Below are 25,236 nucleotides of genomic sequence, written 5' to 3'. Positions count from 1 at the left end.
TGTGTCCTGCTCCCAACAGTGACCATACTTCATCTGGCACATCTAGATGATGAAAATGAAAAATGATGTGATGGAAAATTGGATGAATCTTCAAAGCGTTCTTGAGGATGTTTTTATTCTATCTAAAAATACACCTATAAATTATTTACTCACATGGTAAGTAAGAACATCCCATATTGAATATGTTTTAGTGTGGTGAAGAACACCCACCATGCTCCTATGTAAAAAGGGTTGAGCTCTTGTGTCACATGCAAAGGTCAGGTCAGCTTTCAATAAAGATACAATCTGTGCATGTTCTGTGTTGAACTCTCGAGTCTCAAAGGACAGTGCTGTACTGAGGCAAGCTGACAACTCTTATGCAAAAGTTGATGCAGGCAGAGTTCATTTTTCAAAAGTACCTCTATATTAAATGTCTCTTTTGTATTTTTTCCATGTAAATAGATGTTCATAGATATCAGATACTTGCAGGCAGTAAACAAGCCAAAGTACATGCAGTGCTATCAGCTTTATTGAAAATTATTAAATACATTAACAACAGACTGCTATGAAATGTTTAACATCCATTCTAATGAGTGTTTTAATCCCATGAATGATTATATTAATTCTTATGTGACATTAATTGTTCAAACCACAGGGCCTTCACTGAATTTTGCAAAAGGCCACTTTCCAGCAAGATGCAGGCTGTTAACAAGCAGCACAAGTTAACAAGCAGCTGTAGTGCTGCTTCTCATTGTGTCTGTCTGCAAGAGCCCAGTTGGTTCTGCAGGGGATTAACCAGCTACAGGGGGATGTAAAAGCACCCTGCTGTGGGAACAGGTGCAGCTATTTTCCCCACACAGAAACATTTCCTCTAATTTTCTCAATACTTAGGAGATTCAATCAAACCAGCCTCCCTCAAACAAAAGCAAAGCTCAGAGCACAGACACAGGAAAATAATTTCAGTAAATAACACATTAATTTCTTGGACAATTCATACAGCAGTTTTTCTTTGATTTTTTGACATTATAGGTTCTGCATACTATGTTAGTATGATTTAATCAAATATTAGTTTCTCCCAAAATGTTTCTTATTTATAGGCTTAACAAATCAATTGTACCCTTTTGACCATTTAAAAAACAAAACAAAACATACAAAAAAACTCAAAAACAGAATAACAGAAAAACAACAGCAACCAAAAAAAAAAAACAACCAAGAAACAAAACAAACAAAAAAACCAAAAAAAACCACCCCAAAACAAAAACAACAAAAACCAAAAAAACCACCACCAAACATAAAACCACTGTTTTATTCTTTACATACACTCCCTCCCCACCACCAAAAAAGGGAGGACACATTCAGTGTTACCTAGAATGAACTAGAATGAAAGTATTACTGGAATACTTTGATGTAGAGAGCTGTACACATTCCAGCTACACAGCACAGTCAGATTTCCTAGACAATTGGTTAGGGTCTAGAATTGGTTAAAGACACTTTTAAGATACCGTAACAATAGTACACAGAGAAATTAATTCTACTCAAGAAAGGTAAACAGTAATTAGCATTTCCTAATGTTATCAGTTTTCAGGAGATCCTATAATCAGCCTAATGGATAAACAGCCTGAAATGTGTAATATGCACATCTTAAAGGATTTGAAGTAGAGGATAAAAGATTTGTTTAAATTATGAGACTTGAATTTTATTAATGTTGTTGCCAAGAGTAGATAACACATTCACAAGAGACATCACTGAGCTTTCATCTATTGTATGTTAAAAGCAGTGTTTTAGTAATCTAATTTTGCAGATCATCAGATACAGTAAATGCTAAGTTATTTTTCCATCCATGTTTTCAGAAGCATAAAAAATGCAAGACAAGATAAGCAGAAATTAGTAAAAATATTTTTTCCATCCATCAACGCAGCATTGAAAAGTAATATTGAAGAAATTAGACATCAAGTACACAAACTTCTGGTGCATTTTAAAAGCCTAGCAGTAGTACTTGTCTCCATCTATTTTCTCCCTCTTACAAATTCATTAAACAGTAATAAATTATAATTTAGCACAGGAAGTTTTATCAGAACATAGCATAATATAGTGACATGAAAAAAAGACATAATTTTCTTACTGGTATAAATATTACAAGGGCCTGACAATCTTGGTGACTTTGAATATATTTTCTACTCCTACTGCACACAAGGACAAGAGGAAGTGTAAGACTCAATGCTTGATTTCACTTCCTGGCATCAGAAACTGCAGAGAAATATTTTGAGGACCACAGCCTTTTATAACTGCTCAGAAATTTAAGTACTTCTAATATGAAAATGTTGTTCAGATGTACCATCACTTGACATCTAACCACAAAAGGAAATTAAAATACATTGAAAGAGGAAAAAGTATTGAGAAGAATTAAGTCTAACTTACAACACTGGGAGGCAGCACTGGGCAATGGTTTCTTCTGGACTTCCTCCTGAAAGGAATACTAAAGGAAGGAAAAAAAAAATAGGAAGGAATATAGACAGAGAAGAAAGCAAATGGTAACTCTATGACAGCATGTCACACATAAGAGAAAATATCCCTTGTATTATCACAGTAGAACATCTGTAATTGCTGTAATATATACTCAATTATATCTGTATTTAAACACACTCACAAACGTCTCCTCTTTTTTTCATGCCAAAATCACATTACAAAGTGCACTTCTGTTTAGGGTCAAGTCTGCTTTAGAACAAGCACAGGCCCTATGACCAATCCTGAGACATCCAATTAGACATTGAAAACACCTGATTCTCTGCACCACAGTATCAGTCTGACAGAGAGCTCCAAACTGGGAATAAGCCTGTTTACACATTTAGACACTCCAGCACAGCTTCAACAATTCAAAACTCATGTGGGCTCACAGCAACTCTGGAGTAGGAGATGGCAGCAGTAAGGTAATTAATGTGCCTGGCAAGGCAAGAGAACAATGTTTGCCCAACCAACACTTGCAAAGTCTCCTGTGATCCACTTTACATCCAAAGAGAAGAATTTTTCATCTAATTTAATACTAAATTAAAGAACACAGAGGTATTTCAATTAGCCAGCTTTGACTTTTTATAAATCTGTTTGTTACAACATCAAAGCATTCCCATGGGGAATGCCAGTGGTTTTATTTTGTTATTCTCTTCTATCTTGTATTACATAGAGAGATGAGAAAATTAGGACAATTGACCAAAATAATGAGAACAGTTTTTGCTAGGGAAAAAAAAATCTGACAACAAAGGAAGTGGCAAATTTAGCAAGCTGGTGCTGCAGCCTATGCAAAACACAGCCACTAGACAGTCTCTCTTTGGATTTCGAAGGGATTAATGACCAGTTCTGTGCATGGAAGGTGACAACCCACAGACTTCCGCTGCAGTTATCTTCCAATCCGTGCTACTTAAAATGCACAAGGGATTCTGAAAGGTGGTTAGTCTTATCATCAGCAAACTGCCAACCCACTGAGTTAATCAGGACTGTGAAAACAAGAACTGCCGGATCTCACAGCACTGACTGGTTGACAAAGTGGTGAAAGGAAGTCTGCTGATGAGCAATCTCAGTAGCACAGGACAGCAGTGGGTTCTGAATTATTATCCTCAGAGATCCCAGAATGTCAGCAGTTTGTTCTTTTTAAGGCATCAGCCCGATGGCTATCAGGAATCCCAAAGCAAAAAAGGAATATTAAGTGTTCGTAGGAAGAGAGGCTGGAAAACATTTCTATGACACCATATGAACTCCAAATGAACCTGCTTCTTTAACGCTCCTGTGCAGCTTTAGTCTGTTCATTCATCATCTCAAACAGAGATACAGCTGAACTTAAAACAAAGAGGACAAAGACATAAAGTTGCTTTGTGCTAAAAAACACTGTGCAAGCCAGGATTCTGCAGCCCAAAAGGTGAGGTCTGTAAAGCTGAGTGGCAGAGACTAGATGGATGAGGATCAGTCATTTAATTTCTCCAAACAAACCTGCCTCAAGCTGGTTTCTCAAACACTGGGTTTGTTTGCTCAGAGCAATTAAGATACTGCTTCAGGCAATGCACAATTAAGGTGCTGAATTCTTTTGCAGAAAACATAACTGACCCGGGTGAACTTAAAGGGAAACTGGCATCCACAAAAGAGAAATCCATTGAGTGCAGTTCAGCACAAGGATACTGCCTCTGGCTCCAGAAGTTCATGAGCTACAAGTCAGTGCCAATTAGGGTAACACATAAGGAAAATCTCATCCCCATTCTGGGTGGCTCACAAATGTGGAGAACTTTAGAAGAACCACCTGAGGTCAGGCCCTGCGCAGGTTTGTATTTTTCTCTCTGGTCACAGGGAACATCCATAATAAATCTAAGATCATTAGGTCACAAATATGGAGATATTACTTTGTTACTGGTATTTGATAAGAGCATGTAGTTAGCAAGCAGATGCATGGCACTGCAGGAAAAGGGGAAGTCTCAGAAAGTTCAGGATATCTTTCAGCAAGTACCAGCTCAGTAAAGCACTAGAGGGCACCTGTGCCTCGCTCAAGTACCTGAACTGCTGCTCCAGCACGGGAGCAGGGAGGAACCACAGCAGCATCACTGACAGGACAGCACTCACACTGAGCTTTTCATCCATTCTTAGAGGCTCTCAAAGTTCTAGGAAGGCAGGAGAGGCTGCCCTAAAGTATTTAAATTTTTTATCCACTGGAATATTGGTCTGTACTCACTCAAAAATAAAATGCACTTTACTGTCCTTCATCTGCACAGTAAACCAAATCACTCATATAAGGAACAGAAAAGAATAGATGAAGGATGCCCAAACAAAAATCTGAAGTCGTTGCATTGTCAGAGTATTTTGCAACTTATCTGGCTATGGAAACTCTTGCTATGGAAGGAGATCTGTCACCTTCACCAGCACTATGTTCTTATTCAATGATGTTCAGATCAACACATAAGTATTGAGATTTTCTAAATACTTTCTGGTACAGGCATCAACATGTTAAATCTTATTCTGCAAACTGCATGAACAGTAAACAAAATTTTAGTCATGCAACAGTCTCTCTTAGAAATAAAGTAACCTCTATTTTATAGCTGCTTAGCCAAGTACACACTAGAGCCAAGAAACCAAAGCTACTACATATTTAATACAATATTCATATAAACTGAGCCATTAACAACTGCATAAAGACAAAAGCCAACATCTCCAACAGTCCTCAGTTCAAATAAAGATTCGGGTATCTTGCTTTGTCTTCTTCAAAGAAACAGTCACCTGCAAAAAGTGTCCTTTTTGACTTGATTTTGCAAAAAGAATCTACCACAGCCTGTCAAAAATGGTTTCATTCTCTGCTCAGGTAAAGCATGGTGTTGCCTTTCCTTTGAATGTATTCATATCAACAAAACATTATTCAAGCACTTCCAACATGGAGAAAAATATTTCTCTCCTTAACACTAAACAGTACACTTGAAAAAAAGAGTTCTGTAAGCAGTTCATGGAAGACTTGTACATGATCAACATTTAGTAGTTACCCTAATCACAGAATAAAAGAATAAAAACTAATTATAAGACATTCAGGGATACTTTATTCTTTCAATTTAGATATTTACCTCATCATCTCCCAGTGAATTTATTTGTTCTAATTTTCTGGTCCAGTATCTGGCCTCCTCTTCAGGGATATCTAAGTCAAAAGAGTAAGTCACACCACCTTATTAACCATGCAACTTTGCATTCATAAAGATCACACACAAAAAACCCACATGCGATTTTGAAGAAATGGGACCATCTTACCATTTTATGTTAGCACACAGATGGAAAATAAACAATGTAAATATTAGCACAGTTCAAGGGCTTACACAGCTTTCTTGCTTAAAGACAATTAACCAAATGCACACTTAGACAAAGGTAGGAAAGAGAAAGACAGACCAGTTCACACTTAATTCAAGTATTAGTTTGATGGAGAGCCATTTCACAACAGTATTTTAATACACTTGCTTATGTTTGATAACACATAACAAGAGCCTCTTCTGAAGGCTTTTTATAACCCCAGCAGAAAAAAGGCTGCCCTTGAATAGCACACCTTATGCACACTGATAGCACACCTGGTGTAACACAGATTAGGTACCAAAAAATAAATGATCTCTTATTTCTTTGCCAGCAATAAGCCAAATATTTTGAGGGAATAAACAGTGTTACAGGCAGTCATATTCACATGAAAGCACATTCTTACTTTTACACCACACTGCAGCTTCATTGTGAAATGAACATTTTTACTTTCTAGAGTTACCTGAGAGCTGACAGCAAGTACAAGCATTATCACTTTTATTGTGGTACCTATTTTCCATTTCACACTTTGAAGTAATATAGCGTCCTAATGAAGCATTGACTTCTGTCACTCAAAATTTCACCTTTCAAAGCACATGCTCAGAGATGCAGATAACCTGCTGTGAAAAGCTTAACACAAAATTATTTAGGGATGGAGTGGTGTGAAAACATTGAAAAAGATAAAAAAAAAATAAATAAATATTTGGATTTGTTTTGTTTGGGCTTTTTTCTAGCCCCTCAACATCCTTGAATGTAGCAACTTCTGAAATCTGGCTGTTTATGGCCTTAATCTCCACCACTGCAGAAACTTCAAAGCTCACAGAGGAAGGAAATGGAGGGAGTGCTCCAGCTAAAAACACCAGCCCTGCAAGCTGACAGGAAGATAGTGCTATACCAGTTCAGCTGGCTTTTCCCTCTCCTGTAACTCTTTACACTTTCAGGTGGCCTCAAAAGGAGCCAAGAAGTTTGTTTCCCTGCAATGAACTGTACTCCATGGTCACCACCACAGTGATATATCAAGTTATGCACTGGCAAGAATGGGAGAAGTAGGATGGGGTAGATGAAAAGGTAATTCTAAGAGTTTCCTGATGAAAAGGTGATTTTAAAAGTTACATCCACTCTCACTCCTCACAGGAAAAAAAAACAAGATTTATTGGCAGGTGAGCATTCCGCTGGAACCCACAATGCTTTTGGAAAGGACTAAGACCTTTCTTGTACTTTGAGAGAATGTCTGTTCTACATGTGTCCTCTCTCAGCCACACAAACCATCATCTTACAAAGGCAACAAGCCCAAACACTGCAGATAACAGAACACAAACCACTGTTAACAGGTACATGCCAGATTTAGTGGAGTTTCAAGTTTCAGCAGTAGGTATTTCCTTAGACTATGAACTCACGTTCACATCTTTGTAACAGAAACACCACTGAATTTTTATGCAACTAGCCTTACCCACAGAAGTTGTTAAAATACTCCACACCTGAGAAAGTTTTATGGAAGCTTAGTATCTGACTCAAAAAAACCTGCACTAAGTAGAAAAAAGACAACCCATTTCTCCTTCCTTGGAGGGACACCAAATTTATTTTAACTAAAGCACATGAAGCCACCTGCTCTTTCTGATGTACAGTACATTTCTGTGTTTTTAAAACCTATTAGAAAACAAAATAAGAGAAACATGGGAGACTCTTCCCTAACTAAAAGAGTTGTAGAAACACGTATTTGTTTTTGATCATCAGGGCTGTGGATCACAGCTGCACAGATTTATTAGACAATCTCAGTGCAAATTAGGGCTGGCATTCAAAGCAAATCTGAACAGAACTGATGTAGAAAGAAGGCATCAGTGAACTGAATGCCTATCAGTATACAATCTGATGAGGTTTAGGAGGACAAACTCCAACAATGGCATGAAAAAATCCAAAAATTACAGCAAAGTCCATGGAATTGCCTTGGAAAGACATCACTTTTTCTTCATGAGTGAAGAAAAACTCATGAAATGAGGACTAAAAGTCAGAGGCCCAACAACTCAAATCTGGAGCCTGAAATCAAGACTAAAAAGACTAAGGAGGAATGAAGCAATGACTACCATCAGCACTGCAGACATTGAGGATGTCTCAGGGCAGGCCTCAATACCTTCCTATACACCATGGTGTAGTGGCATGCCCAGGCATCATGGAGCATCAAGGTCTCTTAGATTTACTGTTCTATCTTACAGCCCAGATGCCCAGTTCATAAACAGAGATGTCAGATTTTTACTACATGATTGCTGCTTCTGTTGAAACAGCTTCATATACAAGTCAGAGATAAAAATCAGCTACTGTCCAGATAACAGCTGCTGTAAGGACATCTTCCCGATCTCAGAGAAACTCTTGTCATCAACACTAATATCAGTAAAATTATTGTACAGCAAACTTTAAACAAGAAGCAATTGGCCTATGATCTTGAGTCGAATTACCTGCTCAAAAGAAATCCCAAGGAAATAGAATTTTCGATTTTTTGAGGAAGCTTCTGTTGTGTTTTGCCTCAGTCAGCAGTTTTGTTGAAGATGCTTCTCTGCAACGCACAGAGTGGAAATCCCTAGCACAGAGATCACAGACTCCTTGCAAGACCACATCCACTGGCCAGCTACTGCATCACTACTAAGCTTTTGACTACAATGGAAATTACTCCACTACATTAATTTCTGCTTAAAAGATAAAAAGATGAACTGGTCCAGAGAAAGGCCACCTGATTTCAGGACTCCACTGACATCATGCATGGTGAACACAAGGAGCAAGGTCACATGTCAGTGAAACGAAATTGCTGAAAAACAACAGAAAGGAGATGGGCAGGTATATTCAATAGCTTTCAGTGCTTATTAATTTGAAACCAACACAGAAACACTGCAAGCTTTACTGTCCTTACTCTTACTGCCATCCTCAGCTGGAAGCTGAACCCCATTTTCTCTAAGGTCCTGTTTTTCTGGGCCTGAATATGCAGGGTCCATAAGCAGGCACAGACATGGCAATGGCTAGGGTGGGGGATGAGCAACTCCCACAGCATCACTCAGGACTGAAGGCTCCAAGCTGAGCTGATGTGGGATTCCGGGGCACATGAGCAGGGGTGTGGGTGGAAGTCCCAGGTGAGGCTCCTCACAACAAATAACTGCCCTAACACCTGGAATGGACACACAGCAGTAAAGTGACTTGTCAGAATGAGGAAATAAATAAGAGGAGAATTTGGTGCATCCATACAGACCACTTCACTCAGTTAAACCCCTCAGGAAGCTAAACATGACTGCATTCCTGCTTAGAGATCTCTAGCTTGGCAATAACCAGGCACTGAAGCCCTAAAGCTTTTCTTCTCAGGTTTCCTGGTCCTTGCCCTGAACCTTGCACATCACCTTGTTCCTTCTGAGTTTTTCCAAGGTAGCAAGTCCTGGGCTGGGACAAAACCCAGCTTGGCAGGAGTGAGAAGAAATGCTGAAACCAAAAGTGATAACCTCTCTCTCTCCACCTCATTTAAGTGGCTTCCCCTCTTCCCCTCTTCCCAGCCCGAATTTCTTCCCTTTTCCAATGTATCTCATCTTCCTAAGTTCTCAGTGAAATGACTTTGCTGAGCTGAGTTCTTCTTTCTGTTCAGTTCCCAAGACACTAAAATAACAAAGCACATTTACCCCACCTCATGGCTAGATGCAGATCAACATGCTCCTATCCTGGGAGTGCTGAGAACACTAAAAGCATCTTCACTCCAATTATGAACTAGAAACTGCTTGGCACAGAACCAAACTGCTATAGTTTGGGAGCCAAAAGCATTTTTGAGTACTGCATCCTAAGAGGGATTTGCACAGTCACTGCACTTCTAAAAAAGGGGGACAGAGTAAAATTGCTATCATGCAGAACACTTTTACACTTGAAAAGCAGCATCCTGAAAAGTCTGTGCCAGCACACACTCACTGCATCAAAACAATAATAGCAAGATCGCCTTCTCCCTACCAGATAATTTTCCAAACCAGCCAAGGAAAGCTGTATCCTCCCTTGTCTGTCTTGTTCCAAAGAGGGAACAGATACGATCAGAGAACAAAGTGGCTCCAACCTGTCCTGACTAACAACCACTTCTTGCCATGAAGAAGGCAGTTTATTGCCATTTTTAATAGACTACCAAGCACAAAAACACTTCTCACCCTTCAGGTTAATATAACACCTCACATTTCCCATCCTCACTCTTTGTTACATTTTTTGTAGTAGAGGATTTGCAGTCCCTGTTTTTCTGAGACTGAACATTCAATAACATGGGGCTGGCAGAGAGCATCATATGACAGCCTGGTCCCCAGAACTGCAGAGATGTGCAACACAGGAGGGCCCACAGAGCTGCCCTCCCCTGTACAGCATGTGTTGATGTCACACTAACTGACCACAAGGCAACAGCTGCATCTGGAACATACAATGGGACACACAGGGGACATGTGAAAGCCACCATCAGTGTTCCTTTGTCCTGTTACAGATCTGGCCATTGACAAAGTTTCACTTCTGCATGAACTCAAAAAAGCTTATCTTCTATCACCAGAAGCAGAGATTAAACTCCCACCAGCCTTTGTTAGGAGGTAACTGCTTCCACACTCCAAGCCTGGCAAACACTTGAGAACAGCTTTAATTTAAAAAAAAATATATAATCAGAAAATCTCTAAGTTGCCTTCATCACAAACTACCACTCTCAGCATCAGCACATTTTGCACTTATTTCAACATTAGCAGCTGCCAGTCTTCAGAGTACCAGAAGAAGAGACACCAGGAAGGAAGAATCTTGAATGTATCAGGTGGAATCAGAAACAGCAAATTAATCCAGGATAAATACAGTGCAAACAACAAACCAGTTTCTAAACCTCTTTGCATACACAATCATTACATCAAGGACTTCAGCTTTTCTGGTTTCAAATTCATTTATTCTCCTTTACAAATCCTTAAAAACTTCTCAAGCTCCATCTAAATACAATGAAATATTTTAAATACATTGAATAACCTGGGGTACTGCACCTGTGTGAAACTAAAGGAGACAGGAGCCAGAAATGATAGAAAAAGCACAGCCAAACAGATGTTTCTTTAAAGCTGCTACTCCAAGCAGCAGTGTTTTACCCAACTTGGAAAACAGCACAATCTATGCATGAGCCCACACACCACTCAGGTTCTCATGCACTTTCAATAGCCAGGAGATCTTCACCTGGGAAACAAAACATGGTACACAATGTTCCTAAATGTTACTCCAAACCTGCTGTTACTAAAATCTTCCCTCTATGGCCCAGCTGCTGACTTAATAACTTCCAGAGCACATCAGTGATCCATTTACTTCTCTGCGTAGGGATAAAGCAGCAGTTCCCAACTCGTATGACAAAGAATCTTAATGTGTAGGGAGTTAATCCATATTGCTGCCATCCAGCTGAAGGGAAACTGACCTGTGAATCCATCGGGAGAGATGGAGAGGAGTGAGCTCCATGCACCCCTCCAAGTCTCACAGTACCTGGGAAAGGAGAGAGAGCCTAATCCATGGTGCAGAGTCCTTCTCTGTCCCAAAGGTGATGGCAGGAGACAGTCAGTCATGGTGTGAGGGGAAGCACCACTGGAGTAGGTGACATAGGTAGATGCTACTTTCCAGAGCAGTAAGATGCACCCTTAGTGCCTCCTGCTTTTCAACCTGCTTCTGACCTTGCCATGCCACCTCAGACTGAAAATGGAGATCAAAGCAAAAATTGCAGCACTCTTCTAGGGAAGAGCAGCCTTTGAAGAGCCAATTCATGCATGCATTTTTTCCTGGCCGTTATGAAACCCTGGACAGGCAGACAACTTTTCACACCCTAGCACAAAAACCGCAACGGTGCAGAACCCCTGTTATTTCAGTATTTGGCATAGTAAGAAAAGAAATAAGTAAGAGGTGTGCTTTAAATGCTTTTAAGTGCTTTACATTGTGTCAAAAACAGAAGAATTAAAAAAAATCTTTTAACTTATTTATTCCTCTGCATGAAATTCCACTTCTCCAAATGTAAAAATTTAGAATAGTATAAATCAAACCAGAAGAAACAAAGAGAAACTCCTCTGAGTCTAGTGCTAGGGAGAAAACACATTATTATCTGAAATACTTTGATTTTTAAAATTCAGATGTTCTAACATGTCTACATGGAGTCTGTTTCCTTAGACTTGAAAAAAGTACCTCAAAATGCAATGCAGTCCATAAGATGTACAGCAGAAAAAAACAAATTCTCTTTTGGACACTCTCAATACAGAGGGAGACATCAGAACTTCATTTTCTTTTAAAGCAGTGATAGTTCACAACCATGTCAGAACTAATTCAGATGAGAAGGCAGTGGGTACAAGCCTTGCCTTCAGCTCTGTGTGCTTGCTCTGTCCCACCCAGAAACCTCAACACTTCTACCAAAGAACCAAAATTTTTGGTGAGGTGAAACAGGCTTGTTCCTCCTCTTGCATAAAAAGTAACTTCATTAATAAACTTCCTATGGACAGAAGCAGTTGAACACCAGAATATTTCCATGGCTAAGAGAGATGGCTCCTGACCAAAATCAGACGGCTGTCAGGACAGCAGAGGTGTCAGGTAACTCTTCCCCTTTGCACACTGGCCTGTAGTTAAAGAGCAGTGCCACTGCATCTACAGAATACTGTGCCCACCCAGAAGTACAACCATCCATGGGATTATGCACTCACAACACAAAACACAATTTGTACTGACTGTTCAGCTGCAGGGCCAAGCCTACATCCTCCCCTGCACCAGGAAGCAGAGTATGAGACTCACTGTGAGCATGATACAAATTGCTCACACTGACTAGAGCTTTGCAGTAAAAAGGATGCAACAGAGAGAGGGGGAGGGATGAGCCTTGCAATGGCAGAACACTTTGAAACACTTCAGTGCTCAGTGCATTAAAAAAATAGCACAAACCCCAAAAACATAATTTATGTTCTTGATCCGAAGCATCAGGCAAGAGCTGGAAAGAGAAGTTATGTAAGCCTAGGATGCCTTCTGGCTACAGCCTTACTTTGGGGGTTTCTTTGGTTTGGGGTTTATTTTTGTTTGCTTAAATAAAATAAAATTTTAAAATTGCAATTTTACTTGAGATCAGTTTGGTCCAATTAGCTGCTTTTCCATATTCTGTATTTTTCAACCAAAAGTAATTGCCAGAAAGGCAGTTCTTACAACATTAAGTTATTTATATACTCTGCTAATGATAATGTTCAGGAGCACACTAAGCATTAATGTTTCACTAACTGAACTGCACACATCTAAGAGGGCTACATGCATTCACCACAGAACAGCTCCAACAACACACTTAACCTCTTCTAGAACCAAATTTGTCTAGGTTCAAAGAAGCAAATTCTCCCTGCTCAGGAAAAAAATGCGTGACTACACAATCCTGAAACACTGTTAGAAAAACTACTGTTAGTGTACATATTCCAGCACTCAGGGACTTTCAAATATTTCATACTTATTCAGACCTTGTCAGAAAGAAGCCTAACAAAAAATGAATACCAGTCATATGACCTCCATTGAACTGAGAACAAACACAACTTGATTACAAATCTTAAGCTGTTCCCACTCTCTCTCCACTGTCAGCACCCTGGGTAAGTTATGGAAATGCACTCACCAAAAGGTAATTCAAATCTTGTGTCCAGCAAAATTTTATGAGGAGTTGGGTTTTTGGTTCCACATATTTCATCATGTTTCATTACAACTTCTGCCTCCAGCGTAGACCACTCCCCAGGACCTTCCTGTGAATCAGATGTCTTAAGTGAACAAATATTGAAGTCTGAAGAACTTTATGCACCAACTCTCACATTTTGCTAAAACAGTCCAAAAAGAGCTTTAGGGCATTATCCATGGGGTTGACATCAAATGACACCAATTCAGCATGCACTGCTTTTTTCTTCAAAATCCCAGAGGCATCTATCAAGGCAAGCAGCAAAAAGAAATGCTGCCTTCTCAGTGGAGATGCAGAAGTAAACCCTCAGAGGCAGGACTGAGGAGTGACTGGACAATGAGAGAAACTGAGTACTAGCCAGACATGGCCACACTGCAGGGCATCCCCACTCTTTTCTTTTTATGGAAAATATAATCTATTTCTCCTTGCTCCAACCCAATAATCTTCTAAGTAAATGCCCTAAAATTTGAGCTAAAAATGCTTAGGTGCAAAAGCTGCCAAGCTCAGTAGTTAGGGCAGTTACAGACATAGGCACATCTGACTTCCTACTTCTGTCCATATATATTAGCAAAATGTACATCTAACACTAAAAACAGATGCCCTAATAAAACACTGCAGTTGTACTCTGGGTCTATCTTGTCAGCTGGACAAAACAGAGGTCTTTAGAAGTAAATCATAACAATCTGACCATCAGACTAAGCAGTTAGTCCTTAAGACTTCAAACATTTGTCTGCGTTTCTTAGCAGATTAGGCCCTAGTTCTTGAGTCCACACAAGCGAAATGAGACCAAAGAGCCATTTCTAAACTCAGTTGTGATCTCACTACAAAATCAAAACCAATGTGATGAGAGACTCTCTGCTCACTCAGCCTCCCAGACTTCGCAAGTGGAAGTTTTACTGAGAAGCTTAGTCTGGGCTGCACCAGGCCAGATCTGTAATACATTAATTATGAACACTAGAGCAAATAAAGGTTCTCTGTCAGTTTAACCTCATCAGATTGGTGAATGGCCTTCAGAGCAATCCACACAGTCCCAACCAGGGTGTCCCATATCAGTCCTTTGTTCCATACTTCCACAATTAGGCCCAGGTCCAGCCGACTGATCTCACTGCAAGAAAAAGAAATGCAGCACAGATGAGAAAAAAGCAGGATACAATCAAATTTTGTTTTATGTTCTGCATTAACACCATGATCATACCAGTGAACTATTTCACTATTGACACAGAGTTGTGTCAAGCTACAGAGAGCTCCTGGAAGTGTGCGGCCGAGGCAGCTCATACAGGGAACACCAGGTTCTAGTAATTCACAGTTTAATACTAATTACACAAAGAGTGCAAACTAAAACCCTGAACTATGTCATGCATGAACTGCCAGTAGGAACTCATCTCTGCAGCTATGTACACAGGAGGAGGAAGTACACTTGGTGTACTTTGACACTTGGTGTCAAAACCCAGATGTGAGAAGTTCTTTGTCATCAGGCACCCCATTTCTAACAAAGTGAGTGTCTCCCTTGGCAGCACAGCAACACAAGTGTACTCTGGCATGTGCAAACTTGCCAATACTTACTTGTGAGTGAAGGTACTCCTAGCCAAAAGTAACAGTCCCAAATCCAGCACAGCTGCATCAGCAGCACTACCTATTGCTCATGGCTATGTGGCACCACTTCCACTCTAGCACCAGCTACCTCCACATGGCCACTGAGTGGCAAGTTCTTGAATGTACTGATCTGAAGGTTTTCACAAACATCTTTTCTCCCATTAACAAAAGAACACATCTCAAATTTGCTTCTTCTCAATGTTTTATAGCACTTATGCCTCACTTCTGCATGCTGATTTATAATGTACCTACTGCAGAACACCCTAACACATACACAGCAGACATTGGTAAAAACAATAGAGAAGAATTCTGAGCTGACTGTTGATACCACAGCTGTCTCACACTTACCATGAAGGAAGGCCATAACCCATAATTTTTTGAGCTCAGGGTTTCTCTTTTTTGCAGCTGTTAATTCCCAAAAGCAGGTGTCTTGGACAGCCAGTGCTGCTGCCCTCTGCCCAAATACATCCATGTTACAGCAATCAAGGAAATTTAAAAGCAAAATTCTGTCTTATTTCTATAGATTGCCATCACGGCCAAAAAAAGAAAAAAATGCTGCTGCAAATCCAAGCATCCACTTGAACTTTGCCTCCTTCTTGCAAAAGCTGAGATGATGTTCTTGAAAGAGAACATCATATCTTCAAGGTTCAAGACAGACCCCACATGTACAGTAAAGCATATAAATGTCTGTTTTAAATCCAAGTGATTTTGATCTTTTTTGAGACACAGGAACTGACGTTAGAAGTGTCCAATACTTAAGTGGCTCAGTCTGCCACAGTTCAAAATCAAGCTCTTAAACAGCCTTCTATGAATTTACTGCTAGCATATTGTAATCAAGTCTCCATCATCCTCTGTTCTCATAGGGTTAGTCAGGATGGCCAACAGCTGTACCAGCACTGCTCTGCCCTCACCCTGCTTGATATTCATCTGATTGCAGGCTGATGATGACTGGCTGACTGCTGGCTGAAACAGTGGGAGGCCAGAAAGGGAAGGAAGAAATACCCTTATTTTCAGCCACAGTGTAAAACCACATACTTTGCTCCAACATACACTGTCAGAGCAGGACACTGGTCATGATACACCCAATGGGCTCCTCTACAGATCTGTGAAGGACAGGTCACCATTCTCAGTAAGAATAATAAATAAAAAGTATTTCTGTACAGTGGCTTTGATTTTCTTTGTGTCTCCCTTCCTCCACCTTCTGGTTAGACGCAGAACAGCTTCTAAGAACAAAAGAGCTGAGACTGAAATTTGGTGTTCCTCCCTCTCCAGACACACACAGGATTTAAATAAAGGCATTTCTCACAACTTCAACACAAATTTAAACACCGTGTTCTGATAAACATCAGTGGGTACTTTCACTGTTTGAGGTGTGTTTCCTGCAAATACACAGTAAATACACAATTCTTTTAAAGCTCTTTCAAAATCTGAAGACATCCCCAAGGAATAAATTGAAGTGCTTCACTGGTCTGGTAAATAGCCAAATCTCAAACAACCCCAGAGCCCCAAATTCTGCAGGGTTATGTATCACAAGGAGTTTGGCAGCAAAACCAACAAACATAGACAGGAAGTATTTTTTTTGCTTGTGATCTGTTCTTCTACTATGCCTCATGAAAAAGGTAAACACAGCGCAGACATAAAAGCATCCTTCCCTTGGGAAAAAACTGCTGTGCTCAAAATCCTTTTCCAACTCCAGAAAGATACAGAAAAAAATAGAGAACAGCAGTACTGGAAGACCAGCACTATTTCCCCTAGGACAACTTATTGTACACAGGATCATGCAAAATACATTCGTTCCCACATGTAATATTTCTGTTATGAGGAGACACCAGAACTACTGTAGAGTTGCCTGGCTAAAGCAGGAAGAATAATGGCAAGGTAGTTCAGCTAATATTCTGCTTCCATATTCCCTAGCAACTAATTACAGAGCGTCTCAGTGACCTTATAGAATGCTAGCTAAGCTCCCAGCTGATACCAGAGTGCAGCTCCAGGAGCTGCTGGAGGGGAGGGAGGAGAAGCAGTCACAGGAGCCTTCATCCAACACATTCAAGCGCTTTCTTAAATCACTACTGAGAAGCCTCCTCTGTAACTGGCTGTGGTTAAAGCTAGCTCCTGCCCACAGGATAAGCACAAATCACTAGCAGAGTTAGTAGTTTGAGTATGGGCATGTGACTTGGAGGATAGATTCAATTCCTTGTCCCAGCCTTATCCAGTCAAGAATGTTTTACATAGTGACAACCATGGCCTCTGTCTGACCAGGAGCTGCAGAGCTGAGGAGACACTGGCACTGGTCTCCTCAGCTCTGCAGCTCCTGGTGCGTGTGAGTTTCACCAGATGCCAAAGGACAGGCTCCAGGCTGTCCATGCAGAAGCACAAACTTCTTGCGCTGCTCCAGAAGCAGAGTATCACCAAACAAGGGAGGTGGCAGTACAGCTATGATGAAAATACTGCACTGACCCAGGTGACTTCCTTAACCTGAGGCAACAACCTCCCACTTTCAACTGAGGAGAAATAAACTGCTGCTGGATTAGGGAACACATTCACAAAATTCCACGGAGGTCTCTTACTACAGACACGATGTAAACACCTCAAACCCACTCAAACAGCAGCACTAGCTTTGACTCAATAAGATGAACACAACATTACTCCCTCCCATTTAGTAAATTTAGTTAAATTTTCCTTAGAAAGCTACAGAAACAGAAGCAGATGCAGTATAATAAATAAATCATTCATCCACCAGAAAAAAAAAAAAACGAAAAACAAAACACCATTCTAAAAGATACTGGGAAATCTTTGGCTACGTGTCAAGTCTACGAGAACCAAAGCAAATCACAAGCACCAACTGCACCAGAAGCCCTGGAAAAGCTGGTGTGAACTGGTTCTGCTGCTCATGGAGCAGTTCCCAACTGAGGTAACCAGGATCACATCTCAGAGGATCTCAGTGCACTAACAACAGCCCTTAATTGCCCAGACCTGCCTCTCCAGCCATGGACACCCAACTCTCTTCCCACGCCCAGGAGCTCCATTTAAGCTCAGCTATGGGCCTTTAGTCCTTGGCTAAGCTATGTTGTAGGTGTGTTTGTGTGTGTCCCGAGGTTACAGGCACAGCTGTGCACACAGGACAAGGACAGCATCAATCCAGGCCCAACCCACGCAGTAACTTCCCAGTTCAGCTTCAGACTTGGCCTCTCAGTACAGACCTGACTGGCAACTGCCAGTCCATAGCAGCAGCAGACATCCCACTACACACATCCTTCAACAACAGGAAAGGAAATTATTTAGTTGTCACCACACTTGTGCATTTTACCTACCCAAACACTTCAAATCCTAAACACACTAGCAGCTCTGTATGAACACCAGCGCTGCAGAAGGACTCAACTACGAGCACCTCATGCTTTGCACCACCATACTTACAACATAAAATCCTGTTCCCAGCAGGGCTGGTCACCTCGCACAGCCACCGTCGTGCTCTTCACATTTTGCACTTTCAGGGTCACATACGTATTGAATTTATCTGGGGAATGAGACACAAAATGTTATCACCATCATCATACCTTTTTCATCACATCACCTGCAACACTGCAGCATTTCCAGTTCCTACAGTACATCCATGGTTGAAATGCTATAAGGGAAATATAATATTCATCTAAGTTGAAATGCTTATATGGGAAGATATCACTCGGTTTAAGAAGCCAAATGTTCAAGATGTTTTCCACCTGCAACAAATTTTCAATCATAGGTTTTTTTAAAATCTAAACACAAATGAACAAAAACACGCAACTGTTCACTTGCATTGAGACAGGGACAAACAGCGTAAAAACCTAAAGAACACAGACAGTATGATGCTGTATGAAACGCAGACAAGAGGAAGAACAGATAACCTGAAGGCACAGGACCCATCATAAACATGAAGCAGTGTGAAAAACAAACTTGCAAAACATGCAAACAGGAGGTTGGGTTGGTCATATCATCTCCCCTTCTGACCCAACTGCTCTCCTAGTCCCAACTCAGCTTTCTACCCATGAGTCTGCAAAGAACTTTACAGGCCAGCCAGGGCCAGAAGAAAAATACAGATTTATTGCTAAGTGTGCTGAAGCCAACCTGATCTAGGAAAACCACATCATATTCACATCTACACAAGACAGTCTCTGTTTAGATGTTTTGCTTTTTATTTCAAATCTGAAGAAAAATCCTGGAAGAACTTTTTTCCTAGTTTTTGCTCTTTGCTAATAAAACCAAAAGCAGCAAAGCACAGACACATTCCAAGTTTGAATATCAGCATCCAAGAATGAACAAACTCCTTTTTATGGGGAGTTATCACCTCAGGCCTATCTAGTAGTTTCAAACAGCATATATTCCCAGTGTTTGATATCAATCAAGTCCATTTTAATACTGTCAAAATTTCACATGGAAAACAAAGATATAACAGCCAATGTGGCTTTACAAAGGGGAAATAAGACAGATTTGATGACCTTCTAGAGCTACAGCACGAGTGGATGGGGCAGAGTAACTGACATTGTCTGCCTGGATTTGTGCAAGGTACTTGACACTGACCTGCACAACATCCTCATCTTCAAACCTGAGAGCCATGGATTTGATGGATGGAGCACTCTGTGGATAAGTAACTGGCTGGCTGGCTACACCCAAAGACTTGTCCACCTGTTGACCAGTGACAAGTGGTGTCCCCCAGGGGTCAGAACTGGGCCTGATACTGTCCATTACATTTGGCAGTGCCAGGGACAGGAGGATTGAGGGCACTCTCAGCAAGTTCACTGATGACACCAAGATGTGTGGCATAGTAATGCTCTGGAGGGAATGGATGCCATCCAGAGGGACCTGGACAGGCTGGAGGGGTGGGACTGTGCAAACCTCATGAAGCTGGTTGATGAGTAACTCAACATAAGCCAGCAGCATGTGCTCTCGGCCCAGAAAGCCAAAAAGTATCCTGGGATGCAACCAAAGGAGCATGAGCAGGAGGTTGAGGAACACAATTTATCCCCTCTATTCTTCTGACATCCCACCTGGATTACTGCTTACACGTCTGGCATCTCCAACATAAGCAAGACAGACAAGTGTTGGAGCAAGTGCAGAGGAGGAAACAAAGCTGGTAAGAAGAGTGGAGCACCCCCCCACCCCCATGAAGACAGGCTTAGAAAGTTGGGGCTGTTCAGCCTGGCAAAGAGAAGGTTGTGTGGAGAGCTCACAGCAATCTTCCAATATCCGAAGGCAGCTACAAGGAATCCAGAAAGGGACTCTTCATCAGGGACCATAGAAAGGATAGGGAATCATCATTACAAACTGAAAGGGAGGAAATTTAGTTAGATATTAGAAAGAAATTCTTTACAGTGAAGGTGTTGAGACATTAGCACAGGTTGCCCAAGTAAGTTGTGGATGCCCAGTCCTGGTAGTGTTTGAGGCCAGGCTGGATTAAGGCACTGGACAACCTGGTCTAGTGGGAGCTGTCCCTGCCCATGGCATGGAACTAGACGACTCTTTAGGTCCCTCTGAATCCTTCTGGGACACTGAGTTTGTCAGAGAAGCCAGATACCTTGCCCGAGTTAAACCTAGACTAAAGGACAAATCTTTTGCATTTGTGAGCAGGCTTATTGTTTAGGGAAGAGATAAAGCATACAGTGTCTCCTTTCCAGCCTTGAACTCAAGTCTTCCTTCCCTGGAAGGAAAGGTTGGTGCACAGACAGATCTTGATCTGCTGTGGAATACAGATCAGATGAATCCTGCAAAGTTTTCTGCCATAATCTGCCATAATCTGAGGATGGCTATATCCAAAGAATTAAGCTGAACAAATAAATTACGAATACAGCTGTGCAACTGTTTCAGAGCTAAACACTTGAACAGATGTTATTTCAGAAGTTTTTATTTTTAAGTATTTTATATAAGTGCTTATTCTTTTGCAAACTGTACATCAAATTTCAAATGATAAATCTATTTGCTTTCTAAGAGATTCCTTGCTAGCTTCCAAACCACAGTGAAAAGAAGTTGCCCAGACTGTAAATTCTGGGTATCACCAGCTGTTTGTTTTTGTTTTATTACACAGACACAAAACCTAGCAGATGGGGTTTTCATTCCAAGCACAGCCATCACGGACTGCCACATAAGAGAATTATTCACTTCTGCAGTTCCATCCAGCAACTCCAGTCAGGATTGAGAAGGCACTAAATCCACAGAGGCAGACACCAGTTCTGCTTATTGGACGTTTTCATATCCTGTTCTGAGCAGGGATGGAGGCAGGATGAGATGGAAGGGCCCAGAGAGTGGGGAAGGGTGACAGTAAAGAACACATTTCCTCATTCATCACCTGTCATCAACCTGACAGGTTGAGTAGACAGAGGTTTCTTACCACTGTGACACCAGGTCACAGCCTCAAGTTTTCTACTAACTCAGACTGCCGGGATTCTCAAGGTAAATTAGGTCACTCCTAAGGAAAACATGAAGAAACTGAGATGAGGTGAACAAAAACTGGAGGGAACAGCACAAACAGCAGTGAGAGAGCAGGGGTCCCCATTGCTGCAAACAAGCAGTAGAGCATGACTTACCTGGTGGTCCATGGAGTTTAGCTTTTTTTACTGTAAAGAGAAAAAAGGAAAAGAACAAAATAAGAGACTGTCAGTGACCTTATCCTGCTGAAGTTTCTTTGAGTTAAAGCATCACAGTGCATCATATTAACTGAACAACATCCCCTGCACAGTCCTGGTAGCTGGAAATTCACACTGAGTTAACAGATCTGGAGACAAAAACTCCTTTATAGACCATGGCACCTCTGTAAGTGATGCACTTAAAAAAAAAATCACAGGCTTAATGTTTGGAAAGCAATGTGATATGTCTAATGCAAAGCAATCGAAACACCAGTCGTTTGCAACCAGAGGTTACTGCTGCTTAGCAAGATGTCATTTCATACCACCTCAATTATAAAGTTACTTACAAAACACTCTGCAATAAATAAACATTTCTTTATAAACAAAGAAATTCTCCTAACACTGTATAACAGACTACAAATTGAAAATAATCAAGCCTGAATTGCAGCTCCACAAGTAGCTCTATACTGTGACATTGTCAATTAAATAAGCCAAACAAACAGCAGTGTAAACTCAAATGTCATTTTTACAAGCTCTACTCTCTTAATTTAATTCCAGGACAGTATTTATATATAAAAATAGAATTGTTAAAACATAAAACAGTATTGGCTCTTATCTCACCAGATGGAGAAGGTCCATGTCTACCTAGGGGAGATTTTGTTTACATTTCCCTTTTGCAAGCTCATATCCTCACTAGAATTGCTACATGTAAGCACTAAGAGAAGACATCTCTAGGCTCCAGCTAGTTTTCCCAGTGGAAAACTAACACTAAGAAGAAAACATATTTAACAAGATAGGAAGCAAGATATTCCAGAGAGCAAAAATATTTAAAAGCTGGTGCAGTGAAGTTTTGTCCAGAAAACAGAGCTGCCAATACTTAATAGAGGCTCACAGTGTCCAACTTTCAAGATAAAATTTCTGAAAAAAAACATTAAAAAATTAAAACAATTAAAAAAAAAAAAGAAGTCCTGACATCATTACACTCAGAGCTGCAACAGAGTGTGGTAACAGTCTTGCTACTTGAGAAATTCTCCTTTGCGAGCATTTACAGTCCAGGTAGATGCTCACACAAAGGAAAATGCGCACCAGGTACATTATTAATTGCAGGATGCAGCTTTCACCTAGACTGACAAGGCCACAAGCCTTTAGGTCCAAAATAAATTGGGTAATTTTCTCCCAGATTCAGGGCCTGAAGTATTCCTGACACTGAACCTAATGGCGCAAGCAAAACATACAATAGTGTGGGCCAGCATTTTTGACTGAAGATACACATGCCTTTAAATCTCCAAATCAATTTGTTTAACCACTGAAAAATATGCAGAACAATCTACCCTCTTTCTAGGTTCCATTGCATACCGCACAAAAGCAGATATACCATTAAATACTGCCCTGGAGTGGGCAGGCACCAGCTTATCTCTGAATCTCCCCGTTCCCGTCCTTTGCAAGAGGCAGGAGACAAAGAAACAAGTGCATGTGCTCGGGGGAAAAAAAGGAAGGCAGGGGACAGACAGGAAGCTTCAGCTGGCCTCTCCCTGTTTCTAACAAGCTCAACTACTGTTAGCTGGGAAGCAGAGGCAACCCCAGTGTAGAAATGTGGTACTATTTGCTATAAAAACAGCTGGAGTGGGCCACTGGATCCCAAACACAGGGAAGAGACACAGCCTCTGCAGTGGCAACAGGCAAACTAAGAGACAGATGCTGTTTGTACACTGCGGTCACAGCCTCTAAATATTCAGAGGTTCTTTTGATGAAAGGCAGCAAACCCTCCACTGCCTCATTAGCTGAGAGGGGTACCTGTGTGAGATTCCTGCAAGAGCTGTCCCTGGGATATCAAGGGAAGCAGCCAGACTAAACAACAATCACAAGCCTGCTACAGACCCACATGGCAAAAATGGAATCCTTAGCAACTCCCAGGAATGAGCACCATGACTCTAGCAAAGTGCATGTAATAAATTGTGCCTTTAGCTGCAGAAATGGAATTTATAACTAAGAGCTGAATGACAAACCTGGGAGTCTCATCTCACCAGTAATTCCTTTGCTCTACCTGTAAGCCTGCATAGCATGTCCTAAAAGTTCTCAAGAAAAGTTACTTCGACAGGTTTTTATTTTGTTAGCCCATTAAGAAAGAACTTCCTAGGGGTGTGCAGAAAGCATTGCAAAGGTGCAGCTCCCAGATCATCTCCCAGGACAGGGAGATGCAGGATTCCCCACATAAGAGCTTGAATTTCTTTGAGTTCAGAACTGGAATGGGCTGCTAGGGCTGCTGGGCTAAGGCCCAGCCCGTTTGTCAGCCCAGGGAATCTGCAGATCAGATGCACTGCACCAAACACCATGCATTATGCCAAGAAGGACCACAGCTTTCCAAAGAAACGCTACTAAAAAAACTTTTGTATCTACACCTGGTCCTTCTCTCTTGTTAGAGCTCCTCTACGTCAGCCTCTTAAGGATGGATTCAAAGTTGAGTTCTGAAGCTCTAGAGAAACTTGATGCATCACTTACTCAGTGTTACAGCAAAGGCTGGGAAGCCATTGCTACATGATGCAGCATTAAGTACTTTGAAATCAAGCCATGTGTAACAGCACGGTTTTATAATATAAAATCTAAGTTTTACAATATAAAATCCAATTTTTATAATATAAAACCTGTACCACAAAACAAAACTATTCGCTAGAGCACCCAGCAAGACCAGGCTTTACAGGTACAGTTGCTCCTGCGTTGCCATAAAGCAAAAACATAATATAAGTTAACAGTGTAGATTAGGTATTTCCTGACTCACTCTGTTATCCCACAGTACTCCTGGTCTCTGGGGAATGAGCATTTTTAAACCAGCTGGGGATGTCAAATTCTGTTCAGTTTCAAATGGCTCTCAGCAAACTGGACAGCACACTAAGTCCATCCATTCAGATGCAAACATCGAACTATGCTGATCCTATGCCACTGCACAGGATGAGCAAGGAAGGAATGAAAATTATAGAAAATTAGAAAGGAAGGCAAGACCTAGTGCTTTGCACTGCCCTGTGCAAGCACTTCATTAAAGAGATGCACAGAGATGCACCTGCTCTCTCTGCACACAAATATTCATTTAATCTCCAAGAAAGACTTGAGCATATTGGAGATACAGCTATTCCACAGAGTTATTAGAAAGCAGACAAACCTTGATGTAAACATTAAATTCATAGAGATTTTTTTTCCTGTCTCTGAGAATCTCTCACCATTTTGGCATTACTCTAATGAAGACACAAAAAAGAAACTTGGAAGTTTTGCCTGCAACTCATGAAACTAAACTAAACTAAGATTTTTTAAATGCCACAGCAAGATCCCAGATGCTCTACAGCCATCACTAACAAAGGACTGGAGGGTCAGACAAACTCTAAAGACAAACACAAGAAAAGGAAAACACAAGCCAGAAATTGAAAAAAAATGTCCCCCATCACTGTGGGAGGATGAAAAAACAATAGCAGAGTACACACTAGACTATTCTTAAACTCAGTTCTAAGAAGAAAGCCTTGTTATCCACATCTTTTTCAAACAGTCTAAATGTTTTTTATTTGTTTTTCTAAGCAGGTGCTACATACACCACTGAGATAATTAAAATTAAGC

General features: G+C 40.9%; 1 protein-coding gene across 4 annotated transcripts in view; it reads right to left on the bottom strand.

Annotated features, from left to right (window-relative positions):
* The window catches only part of UNC13B (unc-13 homolog B), a 207,168-nt gene that overhangs the window by 158,912 nt on the left and 23,020 nt on the right, over positions 1-25,236 (bottom strand). For all 4 annotated transcript variants that reach the window (XM_015653377.3, XM_033520414.1, XM_015653378.3 and 1 more), the window contains exons 2-7: positions 21,598-21,627; positions 18,458-18,557; positions 14,438-14,555; positions 13,397-13,520; positions 5,565-5,635; positions 2,398-2,455 (exon numbers count right to left, since the gene is read on the bottom strand). In XM_015653377.3, coding sequence (XP_015508863.1) covers positions 2,398-2,455; positions 5,565-5,635; positions 13,397-13,520; positions 14,438-14,555; positions 18,458-18,557; positions 21,598-21,627 — 501 coding nt within the window. The remainder of the gene's footprint in view (positions 1-2,397; positions 2,456-5,564; positions 5,636-13,396; positions 13,521-14,437; positions 14,556-18,457; positions 18,558-21,597; positions 21,628-25,236) is intronic.

Source organism: Parus major, chromosome Z (genome assembly GCF_001522545.3).
Source record: "Parus major isolate Abel chromosome Z, Parus_major1.1, whole genome shotgun sequence".
NCBI lineage: Eukaryota > Metazoa > Chordata > Aves > Passeriformes > Paridae > Parus > Parus major.
The sequence above is the reverse complement of the archived record's forward strand: the minus strand, read 5'-3'. Positions and strand labels throughout refer to the sequence as shown.